This window comes from Coturnix japonica, chromosome 12 (assembly GCF_054131305.1).
Source record: "Coturnix japonica strain WE chromosome 12, WE-NBRP24, whole genome shotgun sequence".
Lineage (NCBI taxonomy): Eukaryota > Metazoa > Chordata > Aves > Galliformes > Phasianidae > Coturnix > Coturnix japonica.
This window is the reverse complement of record NC_140674.1, coordinates 4,011,095-4,027,440: the sequence shown is the minus strand read 5'-3', so window position 1 is coordinate 4,027,440 and position 16,346 is coordinate 4,011,095. Positions and strand designations below refer to the sequence as shown.

Here is a 16,346-nt window from a genome sequence, read left to right as displayed (position 1 = left end):
CTGAAGAGCTGCCAGGATAACATAACATAACATAACATAACATAACATAACATAACATAACATAACATAACATAACATAACATAACATAACATAACATAACATAACATAACATAACATAACATAACATAACATAACATAACATAACATAACATAACATAACATAACATAACATAACATAACATGCCAAGAGGAACAGAACCAACAATGACACTAAAAGTGTTAAAATCTAAGGTCTGAGTGTTCCTTCACTATTATAGGCAACTACTTCTTGCTCACAAGGAAAAAGGACAGGACAGCAATCCTCAGCTAACAGTACAGGCAGAGAAAACATTCCTCTGCCAGAGGGTGGTTAAGTTTTCCCAGTGTATTCCCAAATCCTTCTTTGACATTTGCCTCTCCCCCAGGTCCTCCTACACAGTTCTTAGCTCAGATACTCTCCTTTATCACATCTTTAGACCACCTCACTACCATAACCTCTCTCTATTGCTTCACCCACACAACCTTCAGCATATCACATTCACATGGAGCTGCTGAGATCACATTTGCCAGACTCTGCCCCCAGCTTTTGCTGGCAGTAGGGAAGAGAACAGCTCAAAAAAAAATGCAGTGGATTTGCAACTAATAGACAACTAATAAGCAAAAAGAGGGGACTAATGACAAAAAAACCAGCATTGCCCTTGGCAGCATTTGCAGTAAATCACAACCAGCATTTGAGTTTCACCTATGAGCACTGACTAAATTGAAAGAGAAACCAAAACCTCTGAAGCTTAAAAAGTCAACTCCTCTCCAACACATGCACACAAGTACAGAAGCCTTGACCATAAGAAAACTCAGCAGTATAGGAGGGTATGTTTTGAGACAGAGTTACAACCAGACAGCAGGGCTGCTGTACCTACACATGCTACTGCCAGCAGGAAAGGCTGCCGGCTACGGAGAAGAAAGGAGAAATGTACTCACTCACCTTTCTCACTGGATCACGCAGGTAACAGTCAATGATTTTGTCATAGCGAAGCTCTCGTTCATACATGAACTCACAAATCTGATAGCTGAAATGAGAAATGAGGTTTCACTGGAGCTGCTGTTCTTAAATCATCTCGCTTTTCCATAACAGCTCTACACTAGGCCAATGCACAATACTAATTTGAAGAAATACACTGAATATGACTCAGTAATGTGTTATGACACCTTCTTAGTTTCAGCTTTTAATAAACACCTTTAATATTTTGAGTCAGGAAGACATGGGATGAAAACAGGTGCAACTGAAGCAAAAAGCATGAAGACACTGCTAAATAGCTTCATGCCACAGGTCCTTTAGCTCCAACAGAAATAGCAGAGCTGGTGACTTGGGCTCCTGAAAGCAAGACGGATATTCAGTGATCCAACTGACTGTGGTTCTGATTCTCAATGCCTTTCTGAATCCTATCAGGGCTGAAAAATACAATATAGTCACTCCCCTTGGACATAAGAGAGAACAGGCGTGGCATACCCTACCATTATCCACCCCTCTGGTGCTTCATAGCATGGCGAATTAACTCACATAACATCCAAACCGAAGACTTGGATGAAGATGCTTTCCCTGTCTGACTCTGTTCAGGCATAACAGACGCTTTCTGAAAGGGTAAAGCAACTAAAGGAGATGGTGGTAATTTTCAGCCTTCCCAGACACTGAGCTTTGTCTCTCCTACTCAATTCTATAACAAGTACCGTGGGGGTGGCTCCAGACCCTTGCATGCTTTTAAAATCCACCTGTGGGCCTCACCCCGGCAAATCATCTCCATCTGTCAGTGGTAGAGTATTCAAACAGACAACTATACATTTGAGCACAATCTGGGCTCTAGGATAGGAAGTGCCAAAGTGTATCAAGCCCCACAGTTTCATGCTGGAAGGTTCTCACGGGTCTAACAGAAAGCAATGGTAAGATAAGATGGAGTAAGCACACCCAGTGAGATGAGAAGAGAGACAGGGACAGATAAATGTGAACATATTAAATGAAGCATTTGTGAATGCGCAGGGGAAACAATCCTAAACAAAGGTGTGAAGGAGAAACAAGACGTGGAAGAAAAAAAGGCTACGGAGGGGTTTTAGAGACGGTATTTATATACTGTACCCCAGCAACTTACAATTCAGCTTTTTCTGCCATTTGGATAAGACGGCTCTCTTCAAACTGCACTATCCCTCCTGCCTGCAGCAGTTCTAACAGCACCTGCAGACAGGAAGAGCAGTTATTTGTAATGCAGCTGGAGTCAGTGCCATTCAAAGGTATATTGCTCCTGCTCCACTAAACTTCGTATGCCCTGCTCTGTACAGCCCTTCAGGTCATCACTCTTATACTAGCTAACTGCTTGGGCATACAACCTTCACTATGACCACCAGCCAGAATCTGTGCCCACTGAGGCCAAACTCTGCTCTACAGCCTGGACACATGTAGGGCTTACAGAAATGTTTCCTTGAGGGCTATTACCTGCTGCCTCTCTGAATGCCGGGAGTCATCATCTGGACTGCACAGAAATTCAAGGACCTGTGTGAGGATGTAGAAGTTAGCAAGAATTAGACCTAGTTAACATAAATGTTGGCCTGTTTATTTTTTCTGTAGCACAAATAAACTAACAAACACACGTCTGCACTCAAAGGAAGGCAAACCGTGCAGGCAATCTGCTGATCAAGATGCACGAGTGTCCAGCAGCCTTCAGTACAAGCAGACTGTGAGCACCAACACTGGCAACAGCAAAGCAGAGCACAATGGTACAGTTTGAATTTACAACTACTCATCTATGAGTCACCTCATCTCATGGATGAGAGTACTCATCTCCGCTTGATCCTGTATCTAAGGACATTTAAGACTGCTGGAGTAAACAAGAACTGCTGAAGGACATCATGGGAGGGAAAATCGTGACCCTGCACCTGGATCTAGGAGCAGCCTTTGGGTGACTCAGGAAATACAAAAAACTCAGGTGACCACGTGGTCCTTCTCTGGGCTATACACAAAACAGCTGCAATCACTTCTCCAACCCTTCTGACAGTCCCTCCTGGACTGTGCCATCTCTTCCAGAACCCAGGAAAATAATATAATTCATGCAATTAAAATGTATCAATATCCAAATCTATTTAAACTCAGTAAACCTTTTGTCTGGTCTTAAATTAAAACGAAGAGGCCTTGGGTTACACCAGAGGAGGTTTGGATTAGATGTCAGGAAGAATTTCTTCATAGAAAGAGTGACATTGGAACAGGCTGCCCAGGGATGTGGCAGAGTCACCATCCCTAGAGGCACTTAAGAGACATGTGGATGTAGTGTTTAGGGATGTGGTTTAGTGGTGGAATTGTTAACCTTCAATGACAGTTGACTCAATGATCTTATGGGCCTTTTCTAACCCATTGCTTATCAGCATTCACATATCTGTATTATTACTGAGGCAAAACTACTTTAGCCATTAAAATCTCCTTCTCAGTCCAAACAATTTCTAATATAGACTTAACCTGTGCAAGCCTCAGGCATACACTGACACCTTTCACTCTGTTCCAAACAGCAGAGAAGGATGGTGGCCCCAGGAACTAGAAACTGCCAGACACGAACATATACAACAGCTCTATAAGATCAGGAGTGTCATTTTAGTTGGCACTCTTTATCTCCTTATGCTGATAATCTTCCTAGGTAAAACTAGTGACAACAGAGTCACAAAACAGTCACTGGGACTTAAAACAAACAGATTAGTTCCTGCCCTTGCAGGGCTGTTTTCCCCCTCCTGACATGCTACTGACAACAGAAATCTGCCACTCCATGGAGAAGAGCAGAGGCACTGCTACACTAATTCCATCTCCTACAACCTGACCCTATTTCACATGCAGTTCCAGTAGCAGGCTGGAATACACACCTTACTGTGCTTCAGTGGTCTCTACCACTCTGCTTCTTTGATACTACAAAGTGCCAGCAGGATGCTCCCTGCTTTGTAGTGCCACAGAATTGCCTCAGTCTGCAGCACCAGGCACAGCTTCTGTGGGTTGGATCCTCTTAAGAACTTTTTCTGCTCCTCAAAAAAGGTCACTTACCTGATCAAAAAGCGTTCTGTTCACAAACAGCGTGTTGTTGGGCTTGGCCAGCTGACGGGCAAGGAAAGTAAAGAGACAGCCAACCTGCGATGGGGTGAAGTCAGAATTCTCTACCATGACCTAAGAATAATCAAGGAGTAAAGAGAGAAACAGAAATGTGACAGACTCTTCAGTTGCCTATTGGAAACTAATTATAATCCTGCAACAAGAAAGCACTGCACAGCCATCCTCTGCCTCCTCCTGCCTGAGATACCTATACAATCTCCTGCTGCTAGTCCAGACTAGAGCTCAACAAACAAGCTATCTTCCTTGACATCCAACTGTGCATGGCCTGTAGATACAGGCAGTGTCCTCTTTGTCCAGCACTGAAGGGAAGAATTCTTGCACGCCCCTAAATTTTGGTGTGTGAAGGTGCTCCAAACAGCATCAAGGAAACTCACCTCTATCTCCATTTCTGCAGTCTGTGTTAATCACTGGACACGTGACTGAGCTTCTGGGCAGAGAAGTGTCACACAAAGAAAAACAACCAAACAAATAATTATAGGAGAAAAAAATGCATTTGACTTTAAGCCTCAGGCATCTACCACTTCAGTTGTGGTATGCAGAACTGATCAAATGACTCAATGATAAGTGTGGGCTTGGAGAAAACTTTCTTTTCTCACATTGGATTGTTAGTCAGTCAATGTTTTGAGAAACCTGTGGCTGTGCTGACTCAGCTTGCAAATACAGAAAGCCTGGCTATCAAAAAGCTACCACAAAAAGGGTCTGAAATCAGCAGTGTGCTCATCACCTGACTGGCATATGGAAAAGGATGGCACTTGGTGCCTCGTGCCTGCAAAAGGAAAAACCCCTAAAGCACCAAGGGACCGTGAAATGCCTCTGTTTGGAGAATCCCCCTTCTAAGAGCAGGGCATTTAGCTAGAAGGAAATCCATCACCTGAGCCACTGTCACTAACACCCACAAGGTGCTCTAACAAAAGCCTACAGACAGCGTTTCACACTTCATAACCTCATCCAGTGTACGCCTGGGAGATGCAGCTGCTTTTTCCAAGTGACTCAGAGTTCCAGATCCCATGAGATGCTAATGGTTACCTGACACAAATGGAGGCAGACAGTTTAGACATGTTAAGGAATTGAGTCCAGCTCTGTTTGAAACGTTGCCACTTCATTTTAATTTTCTGTTTACAGAGCCTACTTCATATAGGAGCCTGGTTAGAATGACATTAGCTTATGGCATTAAAGATATGGTTGACTAGATAAAAAATGGGATTATTCTATTTCTTTTGGATTTGTTTTTCACAAGCTGGGTCCTCATCAGTCCTTGGGAAGATGAAGCTACCAGAGCTCTGATACAGAAACCTCAGCAAAGCTGCAGGCCAAATAGCTGGGCATTTTGAAACATGACCTTTGGCAAAAGTTACATCTGCTATATCTGTGTTATCCAAATGACTGTAAAAACGTGGCTAATTCCCAAGTGCTTTCTTTGCCGATGACAGATATCTCTTACATTAAGAGACCTAAGATTTTTCAAGGCTTTATTCAGAAGGGGAGCAGATTCCAGACAAGGGAGGCAGAGTTCTTGTAACACCATGGCGTTTGTCTACAGGTGCATCTCATCCGGCAGCACTTCTCAGCAGCTGCCTTCATTTGCCTCCCAGGAAGCTGTGCTGGGCTCTTTTGCAGGAGGACAGAACCCATTTGTGATGTGCTCAGCAGCACAAAGCACTTACAATTTCTCACAGCCTGCATCGTGCTGCAGGAACACATCCCACAGTAAGTCCAGAACACAGCTGCAGTGTGCCACCTCCTGCTGACAGCAGCTACCAACACACGGGCTAACGCAGCACAGAACTAACATCTCAAAAGCAGCATCCAACTCAGCAGGGCTCACTGCAGGTCCCCCACAGAAGCATTTCTCAGGTCACCCAACGCAGCTCTGTCACTCAATTCACCCACTGCTGCCCTTGCTTCCATCTATCAATGATGACAGTGACAGGGAAACACTGCTTATGATATGTTTATACATAAACAGCTTCCAAGTGGAGTTACTCATTATTAATGCTGACAGCTATGAAGGGGAAACCAAATGGCATTTGGCAGCAATAGCTTTTAATGAGAACATTGTTAAGGAACACAGTCTGCAGATGACAAGTGATTTCTACACTACCAGCCTGATAACTCTGACATTCCCCTTCTCTCCCATCTCCTAAAGATAGGCCTGTCATTCTGAGCATGTTACATCCCAAACACAGCACGCGCAGACATGGGAGCAGGGTTTCATCAGAAGAGCAGTGGCATCCTGCCAAGCACAAGGTTCCTGGGACAGCTCTTCTGCTCAGATAGAAGGAGGGAGTGGAATCAAATGAGAAGCAGAAATAAATTAACTGAACAGTGCAGAAAGAAGGATCCTAACAACAAAACACAACCCAGGCATAACCACAGATAGGATGGAGCCCACTCTGTCTCCTTTAATGTCATATAGCTTCACTCTGAAACACACAACCAACAAGCCCTGGCCATGGTGAATCCAAGCCCACTTCCTCAATGGTGTCACCCAATATGGGACTGAAAAGCCCTCATCTATGTTACAGGCTTTACTGCAGTTATATATAATCAGTGAGATGTAAGCACAGGTTAATTTTTAGGCACACTCACTTTCAGAAGGATGTCCACAATGCGCTGTTGATACTCCACAGCCTGCTTGTCATTCTTAAAGTCTTCAAAAGTCTGCATGAGGTGAAAAACACCGACACCATCTTAGGAACGCTGGCAGCCCCAGAAATGTAAGCCATCATGAAGCAGCAGCCACATTGCAAAGCCGACAATGCTTTTAATGTCTTATAAAAGCACTTATATCATGTGCATATTACCTAGCAGCAGGTTCCAAGACACAACTTGCTTTTCTGTAACTGCTACAACAGTTCTTACACACCTAATCAAACTAACAGGCCCAGATAGAGAAAGGAGATTCAAGAAACTTAGGACAGAAAGCCAAACCTTTGAAAATGGAGAAAGATGTCAGTGCTACAAAGGAATTTACAACTACTTTACTCCTGTTTTATGGCCTATTTACTCATTTAGATGGTCTCTGCTTCCAGAGTGCTCACTATAGAGTGCATCACATGACTATTATGAATCTATGATGACTATTACAATTATTATGAACTCTTCTGTTACCTTACAGAGCACACATCAAAACTGTTTCTGTATCAAGCCAGTAACTCCTGGTTTAGCTAAAACACAAGCTTCTATTTAACAGAACCTTACAGATCATGCAACCACAACACGGATAATGAAAGAACAAGTGCTGCACTGTTCTCCTGGAAGAAATCAGTGGTCTCTTACCAAAGCAAGAACATTAAGGAATTCCCGAGTGTCAAAGTGCAGCAAGGTACGAATGTGAGGGTAGACCTCCTCATCCACAGATCCCTCTGTTGAATGCAACCGGATGAGAAACTCAAAGATCTGCAATGAATATTCAAACACAGCAGGTTTCCTATGGATTTCAGGTAAGTGACATTGCAAACACATTGGAAAGCATCACCACTTAAGCTTTAAAATACATTAGGAGTCCACTGTTGTGCTCAAGTGCTGGGATTAAGAGCTGAGACAGAAGATGTTACTTAAGTCAGACCCTTAGTAACATTATCGGAGATCACAATAAGGAGACACTGATGGCTCCTCCACAGTGCTACTGCTGCTGGTTATGCTTCTGCTTCTCAGACCTCGAGCTACAGTCATTGCTGTGCCAGGTCTAGAGAGCACGCATGATAAGGTGATGGGAGAAGGCAACAGCCCAGTGCTTGATTGACAAAAGGAAGCAGCCTGGCTGGCATACTGTGAGGAATGGGTTTGCAACAACCCAGAGCTGCCACATATATACAGCTACAAGCCCTAATGTAGCAACAAAAGCATCTACCTGTTTCACTGTGCTGAAAAAAGGAAGTGCCAAAAAGCAAGCACTACCTCTTCTTAAAGCCCTGAAACTACAGTGAGATACTATGTGCCAAAAATAAAACTATTTTAGTAGCAAAATTAACCAGGAATTAAGGAAAGATATTTTTATGAGCACAAAATGGTGATCAAAGGCATCTTGGGGATGTCTCCAAAGGACTTAAACTTTGCCTTGGGCCAAGATTCAGACACAGCTTAAAGAAAAAGAAATAGCTGGCTTGAAGGTTCTGATGGAAATAAGGAAGAGGATTTACTTGGCAGTCACCATGCCAACTTTCACAGCATGCAACCTGCACATCTTGTCATACTTTTGGTACAAATTAACTGTGATTCCGGCTAGCTACTCTCTGTGACGAACCCATTATCAAACATCAGATTAATAATTGCTTTCAATCAGAAACTCATGAAATAAGACACATGCTTTCTCTTCTAAACTCTCACGTGATGGAGTGTCAGGTCACTCACCTGATTTTTAACCAGAGGTACCAGATCTTCAGGAATATCACCCAATGGATACGCACGGCCTGCCAAGCAGCAGCTATAGGAAATGAAGGGAAAGGTTTGTGTAGGTTTTTTGGTTGTTTGTTTTTAAATTAACTCTTAACATTAAATAGATTGAAGAAAACATTTTATTTTCTGATGCAGTTTTCAGAATGTTCTTAAATGCATTTTGTGTATCATGGGAGCAAGTGTTGCAGACAGGATTGTTGCTGATATACAATAAGTCAATTGGCTGCATGAATTTGTATCCAAAGTCTGTCATTCCACAGCAGGAGCACAACAGTGATATCTCTGGATTTCCCACCAAAGAAAGCCATCTCTCTTGCATTTTTTGATGCAGCAATAATACAGAATCAAAAGTTCATGATCTTGGATAGATTCCAGAAAGGGGAACTCACTTGTTAATCACTACTGGGTCATCTCAGAATGACCTCCAGCAAATCACAAACAATACAGTAAGCACAGCTATCCCAAAGGGATCAAAAACAGCTTCTCAGGCTACTGACTCCTTGCTAATGAATGCTGTCACACACAGATGAAGGAGAAACCAAATTCTAAAGACAAAGCCATGGCCTTGGCTTACCAGATCCAAGTATTCAACTTCGCCCCATCTATCCCCTCATATGATAGGACCCAAGTGGGTGGCATGGAGCTACATCAGGGCAAAGTAAGGCTGGGGGATAGGAAAAGGTTCTGCACTTGATGGTGATGGATGTGGCACAAGCTCCCCAGGGCAGTACTGAGCTGATGGAGTTCAAGTGTTTGGATAGCACCCTTATACACAGGGCTTGGATTCTGGCTCCTGCCTGGTGTTGGACTTAGTGACCCTTGTGGGTCCCAACCAACTTGGGATATTCCATGGTTCTGTGATGTGCCACAAGCCATAGCAACTAAATCAGCCATAGCAAGTAGTCATTGGTATTTTACAAAATCCCTCAAATTCTGAAACACAACACAGCATAAGATTTTGCAACTATAATGAGTTAAAATCTGGTGCCACTAGGCAACAGCACACATTCTTTCTAAATGGGCTTACCTTATATACACTAGCAGCTTGTTGCCCATTACCACCTGCTCATCTACAAAACAAAAATCACTTGTCACCTTTTCTTCAGAAGATACAGAGACGCAACTGTTTTTTCCCCAGCTACTAAGAAAATATCTCATTTGACATGCAAACAATTGTACACGCTGTAAGTAAAGCAGCTTTACAGACACTAAGCAGTACTAGAGCACTTTTCTCTTCTCAAAGACCCTAATAGGGAGCGTATGCAAGTGACCAGTGATGTCTGACACATCCAACCCCAGATCTAGAAACTCTTTCAGAGGCAATAATACTGTACCTGTGAGAGACTTCCCAGCATTCAGTGGAGGAGCAATGACTTTGAACAGCTTCTGTTCAAAAGACAAGAACAAGAGCAGTGTTCAGGCAGCTGGAAAGGCTCGGAGCAAAGATTCCACTTCATTTCAAAGCAGAGATCACTGGAACACCTTCCCCAGAGAAGCTGTTTTCTCACCATGTCTTCTAATTAACAAGAACAGAGGACACCAAGACATGGCAGAAGATGTCTTTCCCAACTGATGTTATGGCAAAAACACCCTTAAGCCAATCAGATCTAACCTTAAACAAAAGGCCACACTTCAATAAAACACAACTTCAGTGGTCTCAGAAGTAATATTCAAATCATACCAGACCAGGATATTTAGTGTTCCTCAGCTGTCTGCCACCAGAGATTATACAAACCTCCAGGCTACTCATCAGAGCCTCCAGTTCGGGAACACTGAGTGAGGCTTAATCTGAATTCTTGGCTCTTGAAATGAAGTTATTTGTAATTATACAGCTAGTGCTAAAGTTTCCACAAAGTCTTTTTAAAACCACGACTACCTAAGGAGCTTTCTTCCTGGGAAATGAAAATAGGACAACTCCTATAAATTGAGCACTTTGAGGTTTTCAAACACAGGTGCATCAAACTCTTGATTTTAGCACTATTAAGGAAACTGCAGCAGAGCTTCCACAGTGAAATATCTTGACATTTTATCTGTGGGCTTCCAGAGCAATTGGTACATCAGACACATCTTCATGATGAGCAGCACCAACAGAGCTTTCTGTTACAGCACTACACTGAGCCCTGTGTTTACTTACCCAAGAGCTAAGAACAAACCCTGCTTCAAAAACACAATTTTTTCTGAGCTTTGTTCATAAAGAACTTCACTCTTCATTTTCACTGCTCTTAACTATGCATTAACATACACTACTGTGTCAGCAGAGGATGAAAGAGAAAAGCAGGAGATGATCACAGAACCCCTCACACCTGCACTGCCGTTATTCCCATTGAGCAGGAAGTTGATGGTTTTTGAGCACATCATGCCACATAGGCCAGGCTCAAAACTGGCAACAGAGCTGCTTACAGATAGCTCTGCAATGCAACCTCCTTAATTCGTCATGGTATTCACTTCTGACTTTTTTTTCCCCTAAATCAACACAAATTTCTCACTCTATGTTTGCAGAGCATTGCCACCTCAGATACACTGTCAAAGAAAAATGTGTGCACCAAAGCAGTGTAACTACAAATCACTTTTTAAATGCATTTAGTCAAATAACTGCATATATCACGTATGATTTCTCCGTCGGAATGAAAAAGAACAGAACCTATATATTGCATGAGAAGATTATGTATTAATCTAAAATGCCATTTCTCACACAGATTGCAAGCTCAGCAAACAAACAAATGGCTGCAATGAGCATCTCTCGTACCTCCATAGGACTGATGAAGTCATTCATCCCACTGTTGTAGACATAGATCATGGCATCATAGAGATGGTTTTCCCAGCACAGAAGGACCACCTGCAGAGACACAGAGCAGAGCCCTCTTACAAACTAGTGGCCAAATGGCTTCGTTGGTTTGGACTACATAATTTTTGTCCATTGAAAGGCGACTCCCTGCCTTCCACAAGCTACACTGTACTGAAGTCTGCATCAGTGGCAAGGGGATGCTGTCATTTATTCAGAGGATCACAGTGCAGTGTTCAGAATGGAAGACCCACCTGCTGTATGTCCAGGCTGGTGATATCCATATGCACAATGCAGGCTTCCATATTTTCCAGCCTGTTCTTGTCTTGGAAGTGAAGGAGCAAGTCTTTCATCACTTGAGCTGTGATTCCCACCAGCTTATCACCTAAGATATAGGGCTCCAAGCACTCCAGGAAGATTCCCTTGGCTACAGAATTCTCACTCATCTTATCATAGATCTGGTTAAACAACAGATCCCTACAAAATAAAAGATACGTTTAGTTATCCAATAAGATTAATATTCCTACTTATCTACTATCTGAGAACTCCAAATTAAATGCTATTTCTTCAGCACAGCAGCTAGATACCCCATTCACCTCCCATACAGATGTGAGTCAGAGGCAGCTACACAGAGCAAATTAATCCATGTGTGTTGCAACAGAAAAAGCAGCTGTTGGAGGAGAAATGACGACAACACCAAAATTTAACAATCTCCAACAGAGGGTGAAAATTCTGTTAAGCGTGGGGGAAAATATGAACCACATTTTTCTTCCTCAGCACATCAGTGAAAACTTAAGAGGAGCTTTTGGGTACTGAATGCACTAACCTCAGCATCAGTCTTTAAAGCTGCCTCTAAACTGTGATGTTCTACATCATGTCATTAAATGACTCCTCTGGACAATGTGACACTATGGTAGACAGTGCTCAGAGCTGCATGGGGTGATGGTCTGCTATGGGACACAGACTTATAAACTCAGACTTACGTGCGCTGGAGCAGGAGGCAGTAATCAACTATGACAGGCACCACATCCTGGGGAAGGAACAAGAAAAGCTGTGGTGACTGGCAAAGGTCCTGCTGAACAGTGCATCCTGCACAGCACAAAATGAAGCCTGGACAATACAGTGGCACAGTCACAGCTTTTCCACCAGTCAGAGTTTGCTGGCAAACACAGTCGCACATGGACCTGCCACTTTCCCACCGATCACACAAGAATTCCCCAACAGATCATGGCTGTTACACAGGACATAGGTAGATAGGACAAGGTGGAATGGTTTTAAATGGAGACGGGAGATTTAGGTTGGATCTTAGGAGGAAGTTTTTCACCCAGAGGGTGGTGATGCACTGGAACAGGTTGCCCAAGGAGGCTGTGGATGCCCCATCCCTGCAGGCATTCAAGGCCAGGCTGGATGTGGCTCTGGGCAGCCTGGGCTGCTGGTTGGTGACCCTGCACACAGCAGGGGGTTGGAACTGGATGAGCACTGTGGGCCTTTTCAACCCAGGCCATTCTGTGATTCTATGATGATTCTGATTAAGGATTTCCAAAGATCTATCCAAGAGAGTCCTCTGCAGCAACATACCTGAAAGTGTTGCTCCATAACCTGGATTTTTCCTTGGTCAGGGCATTTCTTCAAAGTCCGATCAGCATAATGGAGAAGGATCTCAACCATCTGGATTACAAGAAACAAGAAAATTCACTCCCATCCTACACTAGAGGCTGGCTTGGTAGCACATTTAATAGCCTGATTAGGGGGTTGGCTGCATGGCAGATGAATAATTACTGCAATGATTACATATTTTAAACACCCTTTCCAGAAACACAATCTTGTGACACTGAAACCATAATCAGTTTAATATTTATTCCATGTACATATGATCAACATTTCTAACCAGGGAGTCAGAAAGTTACATGCTGATGAATTGCCAACAACCAGACAGCAGGAAACACTGCAATTACCTCCAAAAAAGGGGGTTCTGTCCCCAGTAAAGGGAACAGAGACTGGATTTTGAGATCTCAAAGCTGAGGTGAGGTGGTGTCACAATTTCCTTTCCTAATGTTGCAGATTTTATCCCCACCTTTACCCAAAAGGTATTGCCACACCTCTTCTAAAATTCTGCTTGCAGTCATAGCAAGTCAGGCATGTATACACTGTCAAGAGTTAAGTGGAATAACTTCCAGAGAAGAGATGCTGCTCTTTCCAGGAACACAATTAACATCACATAAGTGCACATGAAAATCTAGTTAGGAAGAGATCAGTGACTCACTCTGTCTGCAATGACTGCTTTCCTCTTGTTCGTGTCCCCGGACAAGCCTGGAAAGAATGAAGGGGTTAGGAAAAAAAGAAAGCACTGAAGTGCACCATAAATACCACGGCTTGAGATACAGAAGTCAGAATATCTAGATGCAGAGTATTATCTGTTTTCTGCCCACCACTTTTCTTAGGATCTCATTCTTTTAATTTAAAGATTGCTCCAGCATAGGAATGACAAGACCAGATCTGAGTGCTGTCTGACAGAAGAAAACTAGTTTAACATTTAGAGAATAATTAACAGTAAACTGACACAGAGTGCATAGCAGGCCAATGGCTGGAGGTTGCACTGATGTGAAGGAGCACACTGTAAGGACAAACAACTCTTAAATGCCAAATTAGAAGACAATAATAATTTTCCAGAATTCAAAATAATTTGCTTAATTACATTTTGCCATGCATTCAAACAAGATACATCTTCATATGCTAGCAATTTCACAGCAGGAGGATCTTATCTTTAAGAGTCCTCTGTCAAAACTACTGTAAGTTACTTGCTGACAATTCAGTTTGCCCAATCCCAGCTTCTGACACAATGAACTTGTTTCTCACAATGAGACAGGTGCTCACAAAGCATTGGCCTTTATAGGAAACACAGCACCGAGACCCAACAGTACTTTCGGTCTGTTGTGCAGACAGAGGAGGTCTCAATAAAGAGTACCTGCATAACAGAGCTGAGAGAGCATCACCCTAAAGATCACCCACAGGTCACACATGAGCATCAGAAATGTTTTGCTGACTGATTATTCAACACCTGGATCCATTTCCTTCACACAAAGGTAACAACAAATAGGAGTCACAGCACAGATCATGTCTGATTTTCAGTTGAACAAAGGTGTCTCCTAAAGCTCTCTGACTCTAAGGAAGCCAAACTGACCCATATTAATGGCGTTGTTTCTGTCAAACCCAAAGCAATGTATCCTCATTTCTCTCCTTCAATTGCCATCCAACACTTTATTCTGGAACAGCGATGCCAGCACCAGTACATGCATAGATTTGAAACTTTCCCTGTTGGCTTCAGTCAGAAATATTCAAACAAACAAAAACTTACCTACTACAGCCTTTGCTTTCCCTTCATAAAAGGACCAAGCGAGAGCCAGGGCATCGGTGAGACGCTCCTGTTTCAGAAGGTGATCAATTCTCTAGAATAAAAAGTAATAATAGAACTTAGTGTTATAAAAACAAACACAAACATTGTCTCTCCTTCTTAAAAACTAGTAGCAGGTCATGATTGCTGACAGCACGGGGCTAGGAAACATCTGAAGCTGACTACACGCTGCAGTAAAGGGCAGCATCTCAAGTAATGTTATCTCAGATGTACATTTTCTGCTGTGCAGCTGAAAAGGGCTAAGAAATACACATCAAGAAGTAACTCTCACCTTCACACCCCAATATACTCCATGACAACTCATGAGTAAATCCCCTACAACAAAGAGGCCTCCAGTACTATAGAAACCACATGGTAATTTAGAATAAGTTTGACTCAGAGCACGTACATTGGGATTGATTTTGGAACTCTAAGAAAGCTCGTACATGAAATCAGGGCTGAAAGCAAGACTTCTCATTGGCAGAGGTGGTAGTGAATGGCTGGAGGGAAGACTAGAAGAGTGATCTTGATAACCAAAGGCAGCAACTGTACCATAACAGAGATAAACCATTCATACTTCATAGGCCCCTTTCACATAATGAGTTGGTAAACTAACTTGGCACAAGTAGAATTTACTAATGAAGTTTGCTAATGACCAACATTTAAGGTGGATAGCAGACCACAAATACAAAAAGCAATAAGATAATCCCTGAAGCCAGGTGAGAGAAGTACAATGCAATCCAATGGCACAAGCAGTCTACAGCAGAAGTCAGAGTCTGGCTGTCAGGTACTGATGAATCTCAGAAGCGCTACAAGCCACTGATATTACACAACCAAAACAACCCTGCAAATGCAACCCAAGGAGGCACAAGGCCTAACCTATCTGTGAGACTGAGAAGAACAGAAGCCATTGTGCATGGGACTGTGAGATCCTACCCAGAGTCATGTGGGACAAGAAACTAACGGCAGAGGATGTGCACAGAACAGTGATGATGAAAAAGAAAGGAATAGGAGGGTGACGAAAGACGTGCTTAACCTTGCAAAACAAAGTCTAATGGACAATGTGCACACTCTGAATAACCATACTGTGAAGTGATGAACCAGAACAGGAAAAAATTGCTCTTTTTACCTCAATTGAAAAAAACAGCAAAGTAACATGAGATATAAACAACTGACTAAGAGCTTTAATCTGAAAATTAATAGGGTTTCAGCTGCCAGAGAAATGATAATCCAAAACAGCTTCTAGCAACAGAAACAAGGGTCCAAAAATCCAGTGAATTTCCTAGGCAGACTTTGATAAGTTTGATGATGTAGATCCTGCAGTAGCTGAAGACAAAATACAGGGGACCAGATTTCCTTCCATTCCTGTATCCTATTTGGCTAATAGGAGGTTTACAGAACGGCAACTCTGCCCAGCTAACAGCAGCTGAAGCCTCACAAGGCACTGTATGCCTCAATTGGGAAAACAAGGATTCTATTCAGCCTGCAAGCTCATGCAAGTAGCAGCCCCATAGCATCCCACTGAGGAAAGCAGAATACCTACAGTGCTGGCTTTGTGTAGCAATTAGGGCTCCTGAACACAGTGCTCAGAACAAGCTTCATAAATGCTATAGCTCTATAGTTCACTCCCTCCTAGGCTATATTTAAGCAATTCAAACCTACC

The 16,346-nt window shown here is 42.8% G+C and overlaps 1 protein-coding gene across 5 annotated transcripts in view; it reads right to left on the bottom strand.

The window, feature by feature from the left end:
* VPS8 (VPS8 subunit of CORVET complex) overlaps nt 1-16,346 on the bottom strand; it is a 57,810-nt gene that overhangs the window by 26,383 nt on the left and 15,081 nt on the right. For 4 of the 5 annotated variants that reach the window (XR_014933134.1, XR_014933135.1, XM_015870968.3 and 1 more), the window contains 15 exons: nt 14,648-14,738; nt 13,556-13,602; nt 12,871-12,960; nt 12,276-12,322; nt 11,547-11,769; nt 11,257-11,346; nt 9,845-9,896; nt 9,538-9,580; nt 8,466-8,538; nt 7,392-7,511; nt 6,702-6,773; nt 4,047-4,166; nt 2,463-2,519; nt 2,122-2,204; nt 963-1,047 (listed from right to left, as the gene is read on the bottom strand). Coding sequence is in view for 3 of the 5 variants with exons in the window: in XM_015870968.3 (XP_015726454.2) it covers nt 963-1,047; nt 2,122-2,204; nt 2,463-2,519; nt 4,047-4,166; nt 6,702-6,773; nt 7,392-7,511; nt 8,466-8,538; nt 9,538-9,580; nt 9,845-9,896; nt 11,257-11,346; nt 11,547-11,769; nt 12,276-12,322; nt 12,871-12,960; nt 13,556-13,602; nt 14,648-14,738 (1,293 nt within the window). In the remaining 2 variants the exon portion in view is untranslated. Of the gene's footprint in view, nt 1-962; nt 1,048-2,121; nt 2,205-2,462; nt 2,520-4,046; nt 4,167-4,486; nt 4,540-6,701; nt 6,774-7,391; nt 7,512-8,465; nt 8,539-9,537; nt 9,581-9,844; nt 9,897-11,256; nt 11,347-11,546; nt 11,770-12,275; nt 12,323-12,870; nt 12,961-13,555; nt 13,603-14,647; nt 14,739-16,346 lie in introns of those variants that run through there. The other variant, XM_085512617.1, reaches the window with a different exon arrangement.